Genomic DNA, 22,568 nt, shown 5'->3' with positions numbered 1-22,568 from the left:
AATCTGGAGGTTTACTGTAGCATGCAATCAGAATGGCAGTATCGGGTATCTAATGCTCCTGAGGACATAGTGAAGAGAGTTGTGGCGCCTGCAGGAAATTCTAAAAGAAACCTTACAACTGACAACTGGTACACAAGCTACACCCTTCCTGAATATTTGCTGCATAATAAAATCACACACATTGGTACAATGAAGAAGAACATACACAATCTTCCTCCAGAATTTCTCCCAAACAAAACAAAAGAAACTGGAAGTGCAATGTTTGGGTTTCAGCAGGTTTCAGACATTCCTCATAAAAATCATGCTGTCATACTTTTGCCTACTATGAATGATACAAAGACAGTAGATGAATAAACATGCAAACATGAAATTATAATTGATTACAGTGTGACAAAAGGTGGAGTTTAGATCAAATGTGTACCTGTTAAACAATTTCAAGAATTACACGGAGATGGCCATTGGCATGTTTTTTTTTCTTTTTTCTTAACACTGCTGAAATTAATTCACAAGTACTGCTTTTTTTTCCCACAAAGCCAGAGACAACCTCACAACAACATATTTATCTCAACAAGCTAGCGGAAGGTCTTATGAAAGAATCACTCAAATCACTGCCAGTAGATCTCACTGTATTTCTTGCACAGTTTCATGCTGAAACGTTGACTTCCAAAGATCAGCACCCTCAACCTATAGTTAAAAAACACTGGATGTGTATCCTTTGTGGGTGTCAAAAGAATTCATCCACATCAACTAAATATGATAGATGTAATAACTTTGCTTGTAAACAGCACGCTAAGTAACAAACTATCTGTGAAAGCTGTTATGAAAGTGAATGTATGTCAGAATAACTGGCTAATTTGTTATTAAAAGAACTAAAAAGCAAAAGCTTTTGTTATAAATGTTGAAGACAGAGAATGTGATCTGCATTCTTCAATAAATATAGCAGTTTGTTCAGCACAGGCTTTGTTTTACTGACGAATGTAAATGTAAATTTTGCAACATGTGCCTTTTTGTGCGACAATAGGTATGCCTGCTGGAGGGTTCATAATAATAGTAATTCAACAACGATGGCTGCTGCTTTGGTTTTTAAACATGATGCTGTAAACAACCACTTGTCTATCTCACAATGAAATTTTCTGAAATTAACCTGCCCAAGTAACTTGCAGAAGTAAACTTGCACAAATCTTTGTTCTAATGTAAACATCTTGGCGAGTACTTGCAGAAATTATTTGTGGTAATTACTTGCAAGTGGAAACACACCTTACTATTTGATTTGTTATACTGTAACCCACTCTTACAGATCTGAAGGTTGAAACTGGTAATGATCATAAAATTAACAAATTAGACAACTGCCAATCAATGTAAATAATACTTCGCACGTGAGACCACACTTCAATATAGAAAGAAAGAGTGATTTTACATTACTAAGTTCATTCTAAATGAAGCACAACCTCAAATTGTATGAAGATAAATCAGGAAATTTGTGTAATATTTTTTGATGGACTTGTCCATTGGAATAGCCTGAAATGATTTAGGGAAACTATATATAAACTAAATCAGTATTACCAGACAGGTATATCAGTCTTGCTACTGAATACTAGTTTTGGGTCTCGACTACTGGGTCACTATGCTCAGCGCCATAACTTCCATATTTATTGGACTCATAAAAAATACACAGATTAACAGGTGAACACATTATCGTATCTGATCTAACCATCCTGTGCATAAACTGAATGACATGCACTGAGAAATATGTGCCTCTAGAACATATTTCATATCGGCTAAGATAAAAGGACCAATTAACCTGTCAAAGCCCAAATTGCAAGTCGCATCTGGTATCAGATACACTTGACAAATGCAGATTGCCTGTACTAATCCCAATAGTTGCTGAAGTGCACAACACACCTTGCTATTCTAACATGCCTTTCCACGACACTTACATAACTCAAAAGTTCCAATATTGAATCTGTTCCATATATTTATTAAACTACACAACACAAAGAACACAAATTATTATTATTAATTATATTAGTCTAATGTAAGAATCATTTACCAGTGCCCCTGTAACAGTAGTCATGATATAAACAATATGTCACACTACCAATTAAATATTAATGATAATCTAACACATAGTACATACAGGCCCCGACTCAACTATAAATTAACTAATGCTCAAACAAGTAACTCACTGACAGTCTTATGTATGAAACAACTTATACTAAGGAGAAGTTTAATAGATAGCAAAAGACACCTTATTGCTCACTGGCGATGTGGGAGATGTCTGAGTGACTTTGCTGATTCCAGGGGTAACAGGCGGAGTAACTTCTCCTGATTTAGTTTGTAAACGGCTGTCATCGTCAGGAGGCACAAGTTGTTGTAATTCACACTCCTCCCCACCTTCAGCCATGACTCTGTGAGACAGTAATAAAACTTATGTTTGTTGCTATCATACCACACTGTGAAATTGGGAATGTCAGCAATAAATTTCCGCTGGGATATGTTTCATTTAAAACTGCTCTAAAATACTTCCTTTGGAACAGCCGAAATTGTAACTGACTTTTCAGCTACAGCTGTGATGTCATGTCACTGCTGTGCAAAATTAAATATATACAGCAAGGCTGCAAAGTACAGATGATGAATGAAAAAGGATATAACAATATGAACACTATATCGTATGTGACAAGTACTTTCTAGTTAACACACGGAAAATTAACTATTTTATTGACAGAAAATTCAGGCTGGAATACAATATGCATACAAGGATAAATTTCTACTCACAAATGATGTTATCTAAAAACTAAGCAATTTTCTGTTTTTTCTACATGCCTGTGCACTGCTCAGTATTTTTTCCATTTGATGAATAGTGATCCTGCCTAATAAATACGTAACACACATTTCAAACACACAGCACGAATCAATTAACAAACACCAGCAACTGAGAAAGAGATGTATTATAATGAACAGCTCATGCCAAGACGCTAACAGATCATCTTCTCCTCCTTAAGGCTATCCAGGACTTTTGTCTTCTCGCCTGTTCTGGCCTCACTATCAGGCATAGGATGCTATTCATAATTCATCAAAAGGTTACAACATTATTTGATCTTCAGTTCAGTCAACCTCACCAGCTGATCTGCATTTCTGTGTGTTGTTATAAACTGAGCAGACTCATTTCATGCCACAACAGCTCATATCCGGCATACAAAGATTTACAAATACTTCTTAAAAAACCAAATGTAGCTGATTATGATTCAAGTCACTGCAGATATCACTTCTAATATAGTTAAGGCTTTGTGGTGAACGAGCTTAGATCTATGATAATCTGCTAAATTCTTTTTGGATAAGAAAGAATCACATTGTATTGTGACTAACATACAACACTTGGACGTACTAGTAATCTTAATAGGAACAAACCATTCAGTTAGCGTGATTATCAGCAACAATGTCCAATGTGACACTGTTGACAAATTAAGTACTCCACAAATATCATCACAGGCTTTCTATTTGTAATCTCTCTTCTCCATTAAGATATTATTCTCCTCTCAAAAACAAATTCCAGGAGAAACAGATGCCCTTGTTCACAGACAAAGCTGTCAAATAACAATTAATTGGTAGCACTTCCCTTGATATTAATTGATTTTTAACTCTTGGGGAAAGGAAGGTTTGCCTGTGGCCCTTGGTCTTCAGACCTGCTTTTCATCAGAATGTGTCCCAGGAATTTGGTATTAATCCCAATAATATACTTTTTAGAGCATATGTACAGTGTTTGTCTTTTACTGCAAGAAGACTATAGTCTGGCACTAAAAGTAGCCTTGGCTTTCAATTTTACTTCCTTGTGGTAAAATTGCACTTAAAGGTTTGGCAGATTTTCTGTTGCATGTTGCTGTTGGTAACAGTTTGTCCAATCAATCTAAGGTATTTACATAAAGTTAGCTAATATTATGTTTTAGAGCATTGGTATTTAACCAAATCATAGTAATTTTCAACAAAACTGGAAATAAAAGTAGGTTATTGCAATGATAGACATATACTTGTAGCTATGCTACACATCGATCTATCATAGCAATCTTAGTTTCATGTTGGCTCATTGGCTTGATCAGTTCACAAGCAAGTTATCACACTGTGACTTAATCTTGACCTCAGGCTAAGCCATAGAGTAGTCTGTCATCACAACCAGGTTTTCTGCTTTCACATCCATTGACTTCACCAACTCTCAACCAAATTGTCACAGTCCCGCCTAACATAGGCCTTGGGCTGTGCTACAAGTCAGTCTATCAACCAGTATGCAACCACACGACTCATGATAACCAGATCAGTAAAAGTATTCTGGCACTCTACTTAAAAAAAAAAGTAATCAATTTGTACTCTTTGCTGCAAAAACTCATTAGTTTCAGCGAATCTCACTGGCTACCATATGCGCGCGCGCGCGCACACACACACACACACACACACACACACACACACACACACACACACACACACCCCTAAACTAGCATGAAAATCAATGCTAAATGTTCTACACACACCTTGATGCATGTATCACCACCACCACCACCACCACCACTACCACTACTAGCAGACACAGCAGAATGACGCTATTGGCTGGAGCATCACAAGGTACACTGCTCCTCACACTGTCACTCTGTGAATTGCCCCACCACCTGCCCTCTGATGTGCACTATATCACTCAGCTGGCTACAACCAACATCAACAAACTGCCAACATCCACAGACAATGCAAGAAGGACGAGACCATAAGGGTATTTTAGCCTTTATATACACATCTATTATCACTAGAAAGCCAACCTCTATTCATTGAACTTTATCTTTGGTGGGGAACAGTAATGTGGTTTCCTGCAAAACTACCAAAGTTTGAGCTACTGAACACGGAATCATCCATTATTTCTACAAAAAATATACTGGAATACTCAAAGAAAGCACATTATTTCAGAGAATGGCAAATGCAAGTTCAAGAGCAGCTTACAGGAACACAGAAAGTGGGTGAATCTTACCGATTTAAATAGCACATGTAGTTCCCATCCACAAGCAAGAAAAGTCCCAGTTACACGTCAGGAGAAAGAAATTGACGCGCAAGTTTTTAGATATCAGTAACAGGAGTAATTTTTAAGGACTCAAAAATTTTGAGAATATTTTCAGAGCTAATACCACAAGAAGAAAATTTAATCTTTCAAAAACTGTTAACCTATTTTTAATTTCTAATTTTCACTGAAGAAAAGTAACAGACAATTAGCAAAGGGGCAGCTCCATGGCTTTTGAAATCACCTTTGAAACTGAGAAGCAAATCTCTTTTTCTGCAAGCTCTTTGCTTTCCATATTCTGGGAGGAGGTGGTACAGACCAAAACAAGAAAAAAATGTCTAGTAAACAAGTGTTCTGAAATGTATACCTTATGAGATATGAGAACTTTTACATCTTCACTACTGAAAAACAGCCCTTCCACTGAAGATGTGCCCTTAGTTTGAAAGGGATGCACTTATGCACTTTAGAGCCCACATTTATCCCCCCCCCCCCCCCCCCCAAGTGATCGTTCCTGTCATATCCCTGAATATTGACCACTACCCTTGTGACAACCTGTAGGTGTGAATAGCTGCAAGCTGCACCTTCCCCTCCGCCTGCTTCCTTTTTTTTTCACAGAAACAGCTTTTCTGATAAATAAATTTTCCTATATCACGGCAGAAAAATGCTACAATGGTTCCTGCAGTATGGCTACAGCACACCACTTGTTACGTACTCTTCCTGTTAATATATGACTCATGTTTGTCCTTATATTAAGCAAACAAATCATATGTCACTGAAATGATCACTGGGTAAATACATTACGATATTACACATATTGAGTAAGACTGAAAACTGTTTTAGGTAAGAATCAAGTAAATAAACACTACTGGCTGTTGTTCAATAAAGTAACAATAATCAAAATGATGTAAAATTTAAAATCTGACAGATTGACAAGGATCTTTCACAATTATCTTGCCTACAATGTTTTTAAGCACATCTTTAGGTTCTGCTTTTGATCACTGCAAACACTATTACACTAAGCTTGTACTACATTAAGATATTCATGCAGTGCAAATAGCACAGTTTTCTCATCAGAAGATGTACTTATTGAAACAGGACCATAAGAATTGGCAAACAACTTAGTGTACACCATACAGCTCAATTCTTTGACTACTCCTGATTTCAACTGACATTACTGGTACTTTATTGCAGTAAAGTATATAAATAATACAAGCACTCATGTCTGATAGTTATGGTAACTAAAACATTTTCAGAATTCAACAAGACAGCACTATGCAGCCACAAACCATTTTGCTTTACAACTGTTCTAAGAGGTGTGTCTGTACAATAACACAAAGCACTCTTAATTTTGTTACGATACATGTCTTAAATATTAAAACAACATCTTTACTTAGCTACATTCATAAACAAGCAGTGACTTTAGGTTGTTGCCTCAGACTAATTCAACACATCTGTCTGTCAGGCACACCTCAGTAACACTGCTACATCTCTAAAAAATTCTGAGAATTAATTATTATAAATTGCCTCCTGACAGCAACGAGACAGCCAAATAACTTTGTACTAACGAACATGGTAGCCTGGAGGCTGTGGACTAAAATTTACCTTTGTTGTAAAAAAAAAAAAAAAAAAACCTGGAAGTCTGCAGAGAGGAGTTAAGTTTCGTCTCTTTCAGGTCCTTGACTATGATAATTTTATCCAGGACCCCAAGAGTGATATCCTGCTTTATTATTTGTTAAATATTTAAGTATAGTAGTTTCACACTAGAGTGCTGTGCACTAGCACTACAAGACCATAAGGCATGCTGCATACCAAACACGCTATTACATTGTATGCAGCAAATACATCATAAGTCTGTAATATTACATATAACAGCATAAAACAAATGCTAAGGACTTTAAGTTCTGTATTGTTCTCAGCCTCATCTCTCCATGCAATACATAAGAACACATCACTTGTACATCATAATCAACTGCACATGAAATACTACACACACCAATGGACATTTGTACCCTAAGGTCTCTTCAAACACAAATTTGTGCAGTCTGCTAAAAATTTTTTTCTTTAAAGCACAGTAATTATAATTCTTTGGTACAAATTATATAACAACCAAGACAATAGCTTGCTTAATACCATACTTTTTGACAAAATCATTAATGTTTGCTTTGTAGCTGTTAAAAAAAAATTAAATGAATTCACTAGGAGAAATCTTTTTCCTGGTGACAATGAACACACATGGAATATTCGTATGAAGGACCATTAATCGTGACTCCATCACAGAACTTCGTGTGGACATAGCAAGCTAAAGAGAACAAATAACGGTCTGCTTTAAAACAAAGGGTAACTATCACTGGGCTGATATTGCAGATCAAATAAAATGTCAAAAGAACAGACATCTGTATTTCCAAATATTTGAAATTTAATGATCACACTAGGACGTACATAAAAACAACAAAATATACAGTTCAGCTTCTAGAATTAGATCACGTAGGGAAAATATTCAACACAATTAGCATTCAGATCAGTACTAGATACAGTTTTTTTCTACAACTTACGTATTTTTGTCAGCACTTACAAGCATTAGACATGTTCCTTTCCATGACTATTCACAAAACCGTAACTTGCGGATGCAAGAAAATATTAATACGGCTCCTTTTCACCTACTCAAGGTCCGTAAAAAAATATCAGCTACTAAGTTTTTGCGTTATTTTCAGACATTTTGATGTATGCTCTGCTGACGTAAAGCTATTTTACTTCAGCAACCCTTGTTTACCACAACGACAGCAAGAACTATTTTATCTTATCCCTCAAAGCGCTAGGCTTGTGTGCTATTCGAGCGTTTTGTAATAATAGAAAATGGATTTTGGTGCTCAGAGATGAACACGAACTGTTTACATTAAGAAAGAAAAGGAGAACTTTCACGATTATCTTCCAAGCGCGGTGTCTGTTGCTCCCTTATCATCTAGAAACTTGTAACCATTATAAATCATATGACTGAGTATTTGTGCTGCTATGTTCCACAGTCCACATAATTTGTACAGCAAAAATAAAAATCCAACGCCATTTCCAAACTACCATGCTTCCTCATAATGTACGGCCATCTTACCGATGTTGATGTTTTATTCTTCGATTGGTCTTTCGCTTCACTAAGCATTCTCTCACGAAAGGTCCATTTACTGCTAGATAACGTAACTCACTGGTCACTGACCCTTTCTTCTATGCCACCGCATTCCCACTCTCTAGCTATGGTTGCCTTTCACATGCCTCTCGATCATCGCAAATAGTACAAAAAAACACAGCAACGTAATGCAACAAAACAAGAAATTCTCCACGAAACTGAGAATTTTCGAATCGGCGTGTGCTAAACGCATTTAACGGTTTATAAGTTCAACGTACTATACATATAACCGAAGTTAGCGCATCGCGTAAATTCTATGCCTGCTACTTATTCTTTCTTTCTCTCTCTCTCTCTCTCTCTCTCTCTCTCTTTCTCTTGGATTCTGGAAATTCATTTCCAATTGTCGGTTTTCCACACAAAAACTTCACAATAGATTTTCGCTCCTGTGTAAAAGTAGAACCGTTTTAGAAAGTAGCTTCGATTTTGAAGTTAGGGCTCTTTTTTTAAAAAAAAAAAAAAAAAATTTCAGCTAATATGGACAGAGTGACTCACTATGCAGTGAAGGAGACGCAGAAATATTAGACTGAGGATGAAGCTGTCTACCTCTAACATTAATGTGAAATAGCGATTGTGCTGACTAAATCACAAACGGGAACAGCTGTATTACAGACGCCATATTGAACTGAGCTTCTAGCCGCAGCGCTTATAGTGGCATGGACAAGGAAAAAACGAACACAAAAATTTAGGGTATGGAAATGCGCATATTTTATCTGCCAAGGACGACGTTTCGTTTGAAAATCATTTTCGAATGGGTAAAATCAATTTCGGAATATTTTTGGGCCATATTTCTTTCTCTGTACAGGAGTTCTATACATGAATATGAGATGCTGTGCAATCTTGTATTTGACCCGTTTCCACGTCACGATCTGTCTGAGGCTGAGCTAATATCTGCGCACTGCGCACACTCAGAAGGGCCGCCTTCACGAGAAACGCATCAAGTAATTCCAGTTTGCAACACTATGTAGCGCTGGAACACAGTAGGCAATCAGATTTTAGATAAAAGCATTGTTTTAAGTAACTGATGACGAAAATTTATATATCCGAGAGTAAAAGAGTATATAATTTTTTGTATTGTAGAACGGTGCCATGTGGTCTTTAATTAATGACAGTTACATGATGAAATACCGTATGAACTCGGTGACTGCGCGTTGTTGGAAGTTGATATAAACCACAACGATCAGACTACGTGTCGTGGTAGGATACATAAATTCTTCTTCTTCTTCTTCTTCATAATTTTTGGAAGAGCTCGAGGAAACTCGAGCCCTCATGCTACATGTCAAAAATAGTTACAAGCGGGCGAATCTGGTCTGCAAGTTCACGAACATACTATAGGGGAGGGAGGAATATTGCTGTTATCTGCAGCGGGTCGTTAACCGGAATCATCGGCGACGAGCGAAAATGTGTACCGTTCGAGCACGGGATTTCCTGTTTGCTAGACAGTTGCGGCAACCACTGCACCGTCCCAGTAAGCAGGAGATCCCTGGTTCGAATCCCGGTTCGGTACACATTTTCGCTCATTGCTGCTGGTACCGCTTAATGTGCCGCACCAGCTGACAGTAATAATCCCCTTTCAATTTATATATAGTGTTTCGTAGCTGCTGACGCGGTTGATGTCCGTTCTTTCGAAGGAAGAATTCAAAAAACCTCATAAATGTACTACTCTTGACGCAGTAAGCCGAGAATGGTTTGTAACTCCCCCACATCGTGAAGATTTATTAGGGCTCCACAGTACTTTTCCTCGGAACATCCCTGTAGGAGACAGCATGCTCAAGCTTTTCTCTGACCTTCAAAGTGGCTTATCTATACTGTTATATGTACGTAGAAAAGTGGAATATGGATTCAGGATCATTGTTTATTTTCATGCATCAATTTCTGCTGCTTTCTTTTCAGTATGTCTAACTGGTATAATAGCACCAGCCTTTACACTTCTGAATTGGACAAATTAACTGTCTCATCGGTCTCCATACTCAATCTCCACCGTTTAGGCACTCTCTCATGCGTCTGCATAGACAGATTGTTTGGTGTGAACAGTAGATTTGCGGAAGGTTTCAGTGGAATTGCTCAAATATGTCGGTTCAAACCGCGTTTGCGCAGATTAGCTGTAGGGCGTGGACAGGAAATCGCCGCGAGTCTGGCACATCACATTGCAAAATATTAAACAGAGTACTAATGCGGTATGCATAAAAATCCACTTCATAACTGTAGCAGAGGGCAAGTAATTTGGTATGCTAATGTTGTAAAATTCAGATTGTTATCTCACAGCTTCAATTACTCATTTTTTCATTCGTCATAAAATTATAACTTTTAACAATAGAATAATGAAACGAAACAGTTTATAACAATTAAAAAACAATGAATAACAAAGACTTAGAATAACAACCGGTATCGACATACAACAGAACAAAGTATGGCTATGTATCAGATGGAAATAAACTTGGGGGTCATGTGATCAACAACAGATCATGACATCAACCATCACAACTTTCTTCCTGAGAAACCTTGATGGCGCTGTGATGTGATATGATGCCCAGTGTGGATGCTGCCATTTGAAATGTACTGCAGAATATCTTGACAGGGCATGACATGATGTGAAGTGACAGCCAGTGTGAAATGGCCTCATGAAGGTCAGAGGTCCAAGGACTGGGCCTTGGGGTTCACCATACTTAATAGTTTCCAGTACGATTTTATTGTTTCACCTGCACCAGTTTGGGAACTGTTTGTTTACTGTTATGTAAGTAGTCGAATCCGCAGTCTCCTGGCTTATCACAGACTAGTAGAAGTATTAGTTTGCTGAGGGAAAACTATTCTACAGTGACTGTTGTGGTCTACTGGGTAGAGCACTGGACTCTAGTGCTGGAAGCCTGGGTACAGTACTAGGTAGTGGTGTAGATTTGTACACATTTTAGTCCCTCCAGATTGGTCCTAAACCCACTCAAGACCGATTCACATTACATGTAAGTGGAAGATGAAGGTTTAATGACTGGAGCAATAATCAAAAACTTATGTCACTTACTCAAGAGAATGCTATATCTGGTGCTCCAATTATTAATATTACAAGTCAGTTACCAAATTCACCAATTATAATATGTATTACTATAAAGAAAATTACAATGAATGCATGACCTCCAATAACAACATCATAGACTTGGTCATTTCCTATTAAGGATCCAAGTTGCCCTAATTTGACATGAATAAGTATTGTTATTGATGTTCATCCTATTACTACTTATGCACCAAATAGAAAGTATAAAGCCATAATGGCGTCATGGTTTTGCCAAAAATAATAATTTTTGTTGTAAGATATCTGAAGTTATAGATAGTAGACTGTAAATTTACTTCTGAGAATTTTCTCTCTTACCATAATTCTGTGTTACATTCAGTTACGATTCTAGAGTGTAATTTTAGAGATGTAAAAGTTTATTAAGGGCTAAAAGATTATTCCTTTATTAATAACTTTGAAGTTTAGTTTGTTTCACTTAAGTCCTTGGTATAATGAAATTAAAGATGGTTTCTGAAACTAATCCTACTGTGGGAATTATGACAATTATAGGAAGAATAAATTCTGATTTTTGAGACTGATCACGAATTTCCAGTGTAAGATATAATTACTGCTAAAATCTGATTCACATGTAATGTTAAAGTATGACAGTAGTTAATACTACTATAATTGTTATTGGGATTGCTATGTTGGTTCCATTAGTGACTGGCTCATTTTGGTAAAAATCAAAGGAAAGATAGTAATCCACCAAGGGATAACAGCGATAAGAATATTATAAAAATAATATAGGATTTGTTTTATTAAAATAAGCAATAGCAGTATAATTAATCTTAGTAATGAACAGACAATAAAATAAAGTTCTCACATATTTTCTTAAATGGTTAATGATCTAATCATACTTCCTAGGTTCTAACAGACAATACGCCAGAAGTTGTCATAATGATGTTTGATTTAAATCTCCTACTGCTCCAATAATAATTCTTATAATAAAGTTATGTAAATACATGTTCTTAATTGGATACAGTATAAAAGGGCTATTATTGGGGCAATTTATAGTCATGTTGTTAATGTTAACAACATTTTCAATTTGATATAACCATGATTTGCGGAAATCAAAAGTGCAATGGAGCATCCACACTCTTTTAACAGCAATCTAGATCTGATTATTACTGATAGGATAAATTCTCTTTCTTATCCTATGGGGTATATTGCTTGAATAAATCAAATTTAAAATAATAACACTGCTGATGGCATCATATGAACAATAAAATATTTAACTAATGATTCATTTATTATTATGTTTTCATTTCTTGTTCACAGAGGTCTGAATGATAGTAAGTTGATTTCTGGAATTATGCAAACTCCAAGTCAGGAGTTTGATGAAATCGAAAGGCTCATTCCTATAATTAATGTTGATTGGACGAAAAGTTTTGATCATCAAAAAGGGAGGACTAACACCTCTAAAATAGGGTATGAACCCACTAGCATATTTAGCTTACTGCCTTATACTACAAAAGGTATATGATGCACAGTACATTTTGATACTAAAGGGGATAGTTTGATTCCCATCTTATGCAATTATACTGGAAGTAAAATTTATGTACTTGATTTATGCTGTCAAGGAACTATTTAATCAGGCACTCTATTATTCGTTACTTAAAATACTAATTAATATACAAATTAATGCACATATTAATTTAAATACATCTCTAAAAGGTTGGGGAATAACTGCAAAACCTACCTTATTTGGAAACTTTCGAATCTGAATATAAGCTAGACCCTTACATTCTAATGAAGTTAAAAAGTTACACTAATTAAAACACAAATAACTAAAAGAAGGCAATTAAACATAAATGTAAATAAATAATACTGTATCACTACTATATGTAGAAAAAATCTTTACTAATCAAATGATTCGTAAATTCATCACATTAATCTATCAAAACAGTATAACCAATTAACATTAATCTATAACACAAAAATTATCCACATGGTCATTTCATACTAATATGAAGAAATAAACTTAGGATAGAAACTAACCTGGCTCACGCCAGTCTGATGTCAAAATATATAAAAATGTAAATATTGCAGACACCTAATTACTGACTCCCATGCACAAAATTTTTCTTAAGCCAGCATCAAGGTCACAATCGGCTTTATTGACATAAGCTCTTGAAAACAATTATGCTGCTATTTATTAAGAGACAGTTGATTTCTCATCAAGCCATTTATTCCAGCCACTAATTAAGAGACTAATGATTATGCTATCTCAGTTGAGTCAAAATACAATGGCTCTAGAAACTATTCCTTAATGAACCAGTCATATCTCAAAATTTTATCAAAAGTAAATGTTTTTGATAAACAGTTAAAAATCAAGTTTACCTTGATGCTTATAATAAATTAACAACAATAAGTATACAAAACAAGACAAAGATACTAATTTCGTCATTACTGCAAGATTACAAAATTAAATCCAATATGTTAATAAATACCCTACAATAATTATAAAATGAAATTTTAAAATTATAAACGATATGTGATCTTAAAGATACTTCAAACAAAGTGTACGTTAATAGCATTACAACGTAGCCCTTAAAGAATAAAGAAGTTAATATTTATATCTCAAAAATTAAGTGAAGACGTATTATCTTTAAATATTTGTATCATTCCTTAAGAAACTAGATAAGTTAGGAAACAATAATTATGATACATTAACAATAAAACCGAGAGAAGTCAATAAATAAGAAAATTTTGATCAACCTGATACAAAAGGTTCAACACATCACATTTACTTTAACAAGTTTAAATTGGTATTTCATAAGTCTCTTTTATTACCAGTAAACTATAATGTAAAAAATCAGTTCTACAAAATGTTCTAAGAAAGTAAAATTATTTCTGTTAAATAAGTAAATAAAAAACTAATATAATAGAATTGGTAATCAAGATATCCTGATCTACACAGAGACATTACCAGCATAAATGTAACACATCACTAACAAGTGATATTTTGAATACCTTCCTACTTACACTTTCCCGTACATCTAAAATGTTTTGACTTATCTAAATGGAAGTTAACTTACCTAATATTTTCGATAGAATAATCAATAATGATAATGATGGATGATGTGTAAAAACCTCAGAAACAATATCAGTTAAATTAACTAAATTAAATTACATCATGGTGCCCATTCATTAATAATGTTTCACCATAAACTACATTACAAACACAAATATATTGTAACCCACCTCCTCTTAATTATACGTGGCACATATTCAAATATTTTATAAGTCGCGAGAATTACAATTATAAAAAGATTCTCTGATAACTGTGGTACACAAACACATAAATTAAGTACAGTCCACCATGTATTATCCATCATGGGGTAGGATCCTCTGCATGAAATTAGACACCACCAAATCTTTGGATTCTACAGACCTTAAATAAGAGTATCTCAATAAGAATAATTAATAATTAAAGTAATAGGGTATCCAGATTCACAAAGTCAGCCATAAATAATTCTACATTTAACCTTAAAAATCATAATTTAACCCTCAGATTATAAATAACAGCTTTAACCAATAATATTCATTTGCATCGATCATATAACCTAGGCACCTGCATGTATTATTACAATGTAACATCAATTGTTAACTTTAAGATCTTTAATAATTAAATCGAAGTACTGCAAAACGATCATTTATTTTAACGAAGCTTGCATTTAATTCAAGGAAATAGTCAAGAAATAAGCAAGAATAAAACTTTTGAGTAAACCAAATTACATCCATTTCAACAAATTTAATCAAATAGTTTACAAAAACACAAAAAATTCAAAAAACAAAGAGAAAATAATTAAAGGAAAACAAAAAAATTACAAAACAGATCCACCATGTCACAACAACTTCTCTGTTATATATAAATGAAGATAAGAGTAACCCTTGTATCCCAAGAAATATGTTATATTATTGTCTTTATAACTTACTATTTCCTTTCTACTATTAATAAACATAGATTTGGTAATATAGATTATTTCAATAGCACGGACAATAATTTGCTTCAATATGTGATTAATACAAATTTTGTCACTGCTGTAATATTAATAATAAATATACAGGGTGATTATAATTAAACTTAAACTTTCAAACTACTGTAGAAATAACTTAACTGTTCAGAATGATATCGAATTGCAACAGAATATTATCAGAGGGGGGAAAAGGTGTGGCAGAAGAAAAATAAATAGTTACAAAATGTAGCAATAGATTCCACTGTAAGCATCATAATTAATAGTGGTTGACAACAGATGACAAATGAATCACTCAAGAACGCCTAAGTTATACATCTGATGTTAAACAAACTGTACCACTTAGTGTGCATAGGTGTACGGGTGTGATACTGTTAATTACGTAAGCCCATCCATTATGGTATGGTCATATCATACTAGATGGGAAAAATCTGTTTTTAATTGTCCTGAGGCCAAAAACCGTATAAAAACATCAATAAAATCGGTTTTTAATTGTCCTGAGGCCGAAAACCGCAAAAATCGCCAATGACGTTGGTTTTTAATTGTCCTGATGCCAAAAACCGTATAAAAAGCATCAATGAAAATCAAATTCGATTATTAATTTCCGCGTGACTGACACGAAACATGTTGTGCAACAAGCTGAAATCGAGAAACAGCATGTTCCACAACTTTCCCGGGTCATGTTCAGAATGTGTGGGCAATGCATGCCTTCAATGCAGATAAGCTTGTATTCGGAACACTGAACACAACATCTTTCAGATAGCCCCACAGCCAGAAGTCACACAGATTAAGCTCAGGTGATTGGGATGGCCAGACTGTAGGGAAAGGTGATTGGGATGGCCAGGCTGTAGGGAAATGGTGGTTGATAATTCTAGCATTTCAGAAATGGCGTTTCAGCAGTTGCTTAACTGGATTTGCAATGTATGGAAGTGCGCCATCTTGCATAAAAATGATACCATCCACACATCCATGCTATTGGAGAGCTGGAATGACATGGTTGCGCAGAAGACACTCATATCACTTACCAGCGACAGTACAGGTAACAGGACCGGAAGCTCCCATCTCTCCGAAAAAATATGACCCTATGATAAATGATGCCATAAGCCCGCACCACACAGTGACCTTTTCAGGATCAAGTGGTACTGGTTGATTTGCGTGTGGATTTTCTGTTGCCAATATTCGACAATTTTATGTATTGACATATCCTGTCAGATGTAAGTGGACTTTGTCTGTCCACAAAATCTTCTATGGCCAATCATTGTCCACTTCCACGTGAACAAGAAATTCTAAAGGAAAGGTCTCACTTGCTGGCAGGATAACAGGAAGCAACTCATGCAAATGGGTAATTTTGAATGGATGTTTTACACACCGTGCTCATGGGTATGTCCAATGTTCGGCTAACTCTCCGTGCACTACACATTTGCACACCACCACTCTTCTCCTCCTGCATTGCTGTGGACACTGCTTCCACTGATGTCAAATTAATCTGTTTCCTCCTTCTGCCAGGTTGCACACCAAAAGAACCCGTCTTTTCGAATGTCCGAATCATTTTCTCCAGACACACAGCAGTCATCAGAGCAACGCCTTTTTTTAAACCCTTTGGTGTATGGAACTTCTGCAGAGCAACATGTGTACAGTCATCATTCTTGTAATACAGCTTTACAAGCAGAGCATTATCCTGCATTGAGACAGTCATGGCGAACATCACAGACATAAAAGGGAGAAAAACCGTATACCCGGCATGTTTATACTACCTTCAATGGGTCATGCGCATGTCAGGTGTTTTCATTTACGTATTCTCACACATACAACGCAATCTATTGATCAATTTTCAAACTATTTTGTTCTTCTGCCACATATTTTATCTCTTTTCAAAAATATTCCATTGCAATCTGACGTCCTTCATACCAGTGATGTTATTTCTTCAGCGTTTTGAAAGTTTAATTTTAATTATAATCACCCTGTATATGTTACTATATGTAATGGATATAATAAGATAATTATATCATTGGAATTAGTATAATTAATTATATGAAGTAAATATTAAATTAAATAAACGATGGTATTTTATATATCAAATTAAAATTATTTATAATACTTAATTAGATTAATAAAAATATCTTATTATACAATATTTTCTTTTTGTCTAAAAAGTAGGTAGGTACAGCTTTTTATGAATATATAAATAAAATGATCAATTAATAGTAATCAAATTTATAATAATATAGTAAATCTAATGTTAAAAATTAATTTTAATTATTTATATTAAAATAATACAGGAATATTGATATGCTAAGAAACGTAAAATTAAATCAAATTAAAGCAAACCATTCATATAAAAGTAAAAAAGAAACTTTCAATTTAAATATTAAATAAGCAAGAGCAGAGTGCCTGATTAAACTGTTACCCTGATAAGTTAAATCAAGTAAATACATATTACCTCCATTACTGTTACATAAGACAGAATTATCTACCTCCTTTCATATAAAAAATTATTGAGCATCATATAGTGTACTGTAATAGAAAATGGTAAACTGACCAAGTTAAGGGGTACCAGTTGTCTCCTTTTTGATGACCAACAACTCCATGAAACTTCTCTATCTATCAGCATTAATAATACGAATGAGCTTGTGCATCTCATCCAACTCCTGACTTGGAGTTTCAATAGGATTAGAGACCAACTTACTCTTATTTATACCCTTATTAACAAGAAATAAAAATATATTAATAAGTGAATCATTATTTCAATATTTTATTGTTCAAGTGATGGCATCAACAATATTATTATTTTCAGTTATATTTCTTCAAATAAAGAACAGAGTACGATGAGGAAGAGAGCTCATTCCATCAATAATAATCGGATCTAGATTATTGTCAAAGATTAGGGATGCCCAATTTCACTTTCGATTTTCAGAGATAATGGATGCAGGTGAAAATCATTGGTTAAGATTAATAACATGACTAAAAGTTGGTCCAATAATAAGCTTTTTATTAAAAACATGTATTTGAATTATTATTATCAGAAGAATTACTATTGAAGCAAAAGCGATTTAAATCAAACAACATTACAACAGAATGAAATTTTCACACTGCAGCAGAGTGTATGAAGGTATGAAACTTCCTAGCAAATTAAAACTGTGTGCCAGTCCGAGACCCGAACTCAGGTCACTTGCTTTTCATGTCCAAGTGATCTACCAAGGTCCCAAGTTCGAGTCTTCTTCTGACAGACAGTTTTATATGCCAAGATGTTTCATCATTAAAGCAAGTTCTAGCATCTCCATCAATTAGACATCTAGGATAAATAATTAGATCGTTAGCTGTTGCACAAAATTTCTGAGAATTTTTTGATTATCTGTTCATTACTAAGATTATTTTTGAACTGTTGTTTATACTTCATAAAACAAATCTACTCAGCAAGAAATACAAAAGCAGAAATTAAATTTGTAATATTCTAATCACTTTCATACCTTGGTGGATTACCAACTATGCTTGGATTTTTACCAGAATGTATTGTTATACAATTACTTATAGAGATCTACATAAGACTCCTAATAACCATTACAGTAGTACTAAGTACTATCAAAATTTATTACTACATCGGAATCAGATTTTCAGTACCAATTATATCTTACACTACAAACTGATGATCAATGAAAATGAAGTCACAAAAATTTAGATTTATTTTGCTCATAAGAGTCTCAATTCCACAATAAAATTAATTTCTATATCAATCTTAATTTGACTATACGATGGATGTAAGTTAAATAAACTAATACTCTTTGTAGTTTTAATTAAACAGTCTTTAAGGCTGTAGGGAATTTTTACACCTCTAGAATTGCAGCCTAGAATCATAACTGAATATGAGAAATGTCTCGTAAGGAGATTTACAATCTACCACTTATAACTTCAGCCATATTACCACAAAAATGATTATTTTGAGCATACCATATGGACATTGGTACTTTATACCTTATATTTAGAGTATGAGCAGGAATAGGAGGAACATGAATAAAATATTTATTCATGCCAGATTAGGGCAACCTGAATCCTTAATTGGAGATGACAAAATCTATGATGCTGCTATTACAGGTCATGCATTCACAGTAATTTTCATTATAGTAATACACATTACAATTGGTGGATTTGGTAATTGACTTTTAGCATTAATAATTGGACCACCACATATAGCATTCCCTCAAATAAGGTTTTGATTACTGCCTCCATTATTAACCATTCTTCTTACATCTTCTACAATAGATGATGGTGCTGGTATGGGATGAACAGTTAACTCCACTAGCAGAAGCTATTGCTCACGGCGAAGTCTCAGTAGATCTAGTCATTTTCTCATTACACTTATCAGGTTTTTCATCTGTTCTATAAGCAGTAAATTTTATTGTAACAGCAGTTAATATATGAAAAGAAAGGATAATTTTATATTAAGCACCATTATTTCTATAATTAGTTGCTATCATAACCCTCCTTCTCGTTCTTTCACTTCCAGTCCTATCAGATGCTATTACTGTATTATTAACTGATCGAAATTTGAGTACATAATTCATTGATTAGGTAGGTAGGGGTGATCCTATTTTATATCAACATTTATTCAGATTCTTTGATCACAAAGAGGCCTACATTTTAATTTTACTGGGAATTTGTAATATATCACACAATTTATGTCAAGAAAGTAAAAAACTTGAATCACTGAGGACACAGTGCATTTTACACTATACTATCAATTGGATTAATAGGATTTATCATATGCACACACCATATGTTTACAGTAAAATGAATGTTGATACATGAGCATATTTGATATGAGAAACAATAATTACTGCTGTACCAAAGGGAATTCAGATGATTAGCAACACCGTGCAGAACAAAATTCAGATTATTATGAATTCTAGGATTCATTTTCTTATTTACAATTACAATTAGGAGGTTAAGAGAATTAGTATTAGCAAGCTCATCCCTTGATATTTTACTACATAACACTTTTTATTATATATCATACTTTCATTATGTATTATCTATATGAGTAGTGTTTGGAATTATAGGAGGTGTTACCCAATGATATCCTTTATTCACAGAACTAACTATGAATAATACATTATGAAAAATCCAATTAACGATTACATTTAATGGAGCAAACCACACATTTTTCCTTCAACACATTTTAGGATTAGCAGGAATACCACTATGACATTCTGATTACCCAGAATCATATTGTTATATCCATGAAAGAAGCCAAGCCTGAAATACATTCCTAAAACAAAATGGACAACTGTTAATAACAAAAGAGGCAACAGTAAGGTCTTTAGGCATGGTGAGGGGGGTTATATACCTGGTAGGAGGCTGGCCAATACCAGACTGATAGGCAATTGATTTTGGTAACAAGCTAAAAGATAAGTTATGCACACACACAGACAGGGCTGTGTGCACTTCTGACAGCAGAGTCCTTGATAAGGATTGAAATTAAAGTAACAGGCATAGAGTACTTCTGGCTGGAAAGAGTGCATCGAATGAGAGGGTAAAAGAGTGAGGTCTTTCTAGTGAGAAAAGCACTACATCATGAAAAGACAATGCTAGGCTTAGGACACACTGTGTGACCATATTAAGGTAATTTACCCTCCGTTTCAGTCTCCATAGTGAATTTGATGTTGGGGTGTATGGAGTTTAGATGAGTAAGGAAGTCAAGGAGTTTATCCATACCATGTGTCCAGATGACGAACGTGTCGTCCACGTAACGGAAAAAGCAAGTAGGTTTCCATTCGGATGACGACAGGGCTTCCTCCTCGAAGTTCTCCATGTACAAATTCGCTACCACTGGTGAGAGTGGGCTACCCATGGAGGGTAAATTACCTTTCTTTGACGTCTTGGTCAAGAGAATGGCTGACAGCACCCCAAATCATGGGGTGTATCGGAAGACAACGCACACTGATCTGTATTTGCACGCAGACAGCTGCCACCACCCTTCACAGAGGAATGGGGTACTTAAAACTCTAGTACATATGGCGCGCACTATCTCTGACACAGAGAGTCTACCCCAGGAATTGGAACATCTGAGAACTGTATTTCGAAAAAACGGGTACTCAGAGAGGCAGATTCAACGTGCTCTCCGCCCAACCACTACAGCACAACCTGTGGAGATGGATGAAATCACGAGGGAGGAGGTAGGCACTGCGTTTATTCCGTATACAGGCGCACTCTCGGGGAAAATCGCCCGCATTTTGAAGAAACACCGGCTCGGAACGGCGTTTTGTCCTCCGAATAAAACTCGTGCACTGGTGGGGAGCGCCAAAGATGACCTCGGTTTGAGGAAGGCCGGCGTGTACCAGATTCCGAGTCAATGTGGCAAGTCGTATATTGGTCAGAAGATGCGTACCGTCGAGGAACGATGCCGTGAACACCAGAGGCACACTCGACTGATGTATCCGAGCAAGTCGGCGGTCGCTGAACATTGTTTGTCGGAAAATCACGCTATGGAGTACGAACGCAGGAGGATTCTGGTACAGACGTCGAGATACTAGGACAGCGTTGTTAGAGAGGCCATCGAAATTCGCACCAATGATTACCTCATAAACCGTGACTGTGGCTATAATCTTAGCAAGACTTGGGAACCAGCGATTGGGTTAATCAAGAGTAAATCGAGCAAACGTATAGTTGTGACGACCACGGCGGACAGAGCCATCACTCCGACGTCATCTCAGACGCCGTCGCAATCTGTTCCACCGTGCGACCGTAGCGAGGGGCGCGGACAGCGGAGGAAGCGCGCCGCGGACGGAGGGTATTTAAATCGGCCGCCGCCGGGACAGAACCCAGTTCCCTCTGAACAGCCATAGCGTACGGATCTCCGTGCCGGCACGTTCACAGGAGCTCAGTCCGTCAGTTCACCTGATGATGGCGACATGTATGATCGCCGAAATATTGTGCACGTTGGACACTAGACCGGCAGTACAACCGTGGATATTTTGATTATCAAATACGCTGGGAGAAACTCAAGAATCACACCTTAACTTATGTTAGAAAGTCATTTGATAAATAAATTTCCTAAAGTTCTTTCAATTAAAATTAGTATAAATCTATGGTTTGCTCCATAAATTTAGTAAAATAATTACAGAACTATAGTATGTTCATGGAAGAAAGTCATTGTTCTTAATAGCGAAGCTGCGGCCTGAAGTGATAAGTTTGCTCATGTTGCCATTTAGTATTTCTTTTAAAATTTCAAATGTTTATTTGTAGAGCTTAAATCTACATCTACATCTACATTGATACTCCGCAAGCCACCCAACGGTGTGTGGCGGAGGGCACTTTACGTGCCACTGTCATTACCTCCCTTTCCTGTTC

General features: G+C 35.5%; 1 protein-coding gene across 9 annotated transcripts in view; it reads right to left on the bottom strand.

Annotated features, from left to right (window-relative positions):
• The window catches only part of LOC124555448 (coiled-coil domain-containing protein 28B), a 48,144-nt gene extending 39,290 nt beyond the window's left edge, over positions 1–8,854 (bottom strand). For 3 of the 9 annotated variants that reach the window (XM_047129359.1, XM_047129366.1, XM_047129367.1), the window contains exons 1-2: positions 7,585–8,128; positions 2,249–2,408 (exon numbers count right to left, since the gene is read on the bottom strand). In XM_047129359.1, coding sequence (XP_046985315.1) covers positions 2,249–2,408; positions 7,585–7,610 — 186 coding nt within the window. In that variant the 5' untranslated portion in view covers positions 7,611–8,128. The other 6 variants (XM_047129363.1, XM_047129365.1, XM_047129360.1 and 3 more) reach the window with 6 other exon arrangements.
• Between the last annotated feature and the right edge of the window lie 13,714 nt (positions 8,855–22,568).

This window comes from Schistocerca americana, chromosome X (genome assembly GCF_021461395.2).
Source record: "Schistocerca americana isolate TAMUIC-IGC-003095 chromosome X, iqSchAmer2.1, whole genome shotgun sequence".
NCBI classification, from domain to species: domain Eukaryota; kingdom Metazoa; phylum Arthropoda; class Insecta; order Orthoptera; family Acrididae; genus Schistocerca; species Schistocerca americana.
Note: the sequence above shows the minus strand (reverse complement) of the source record. Positions and strands in the feature narration are given on the sequence as shown.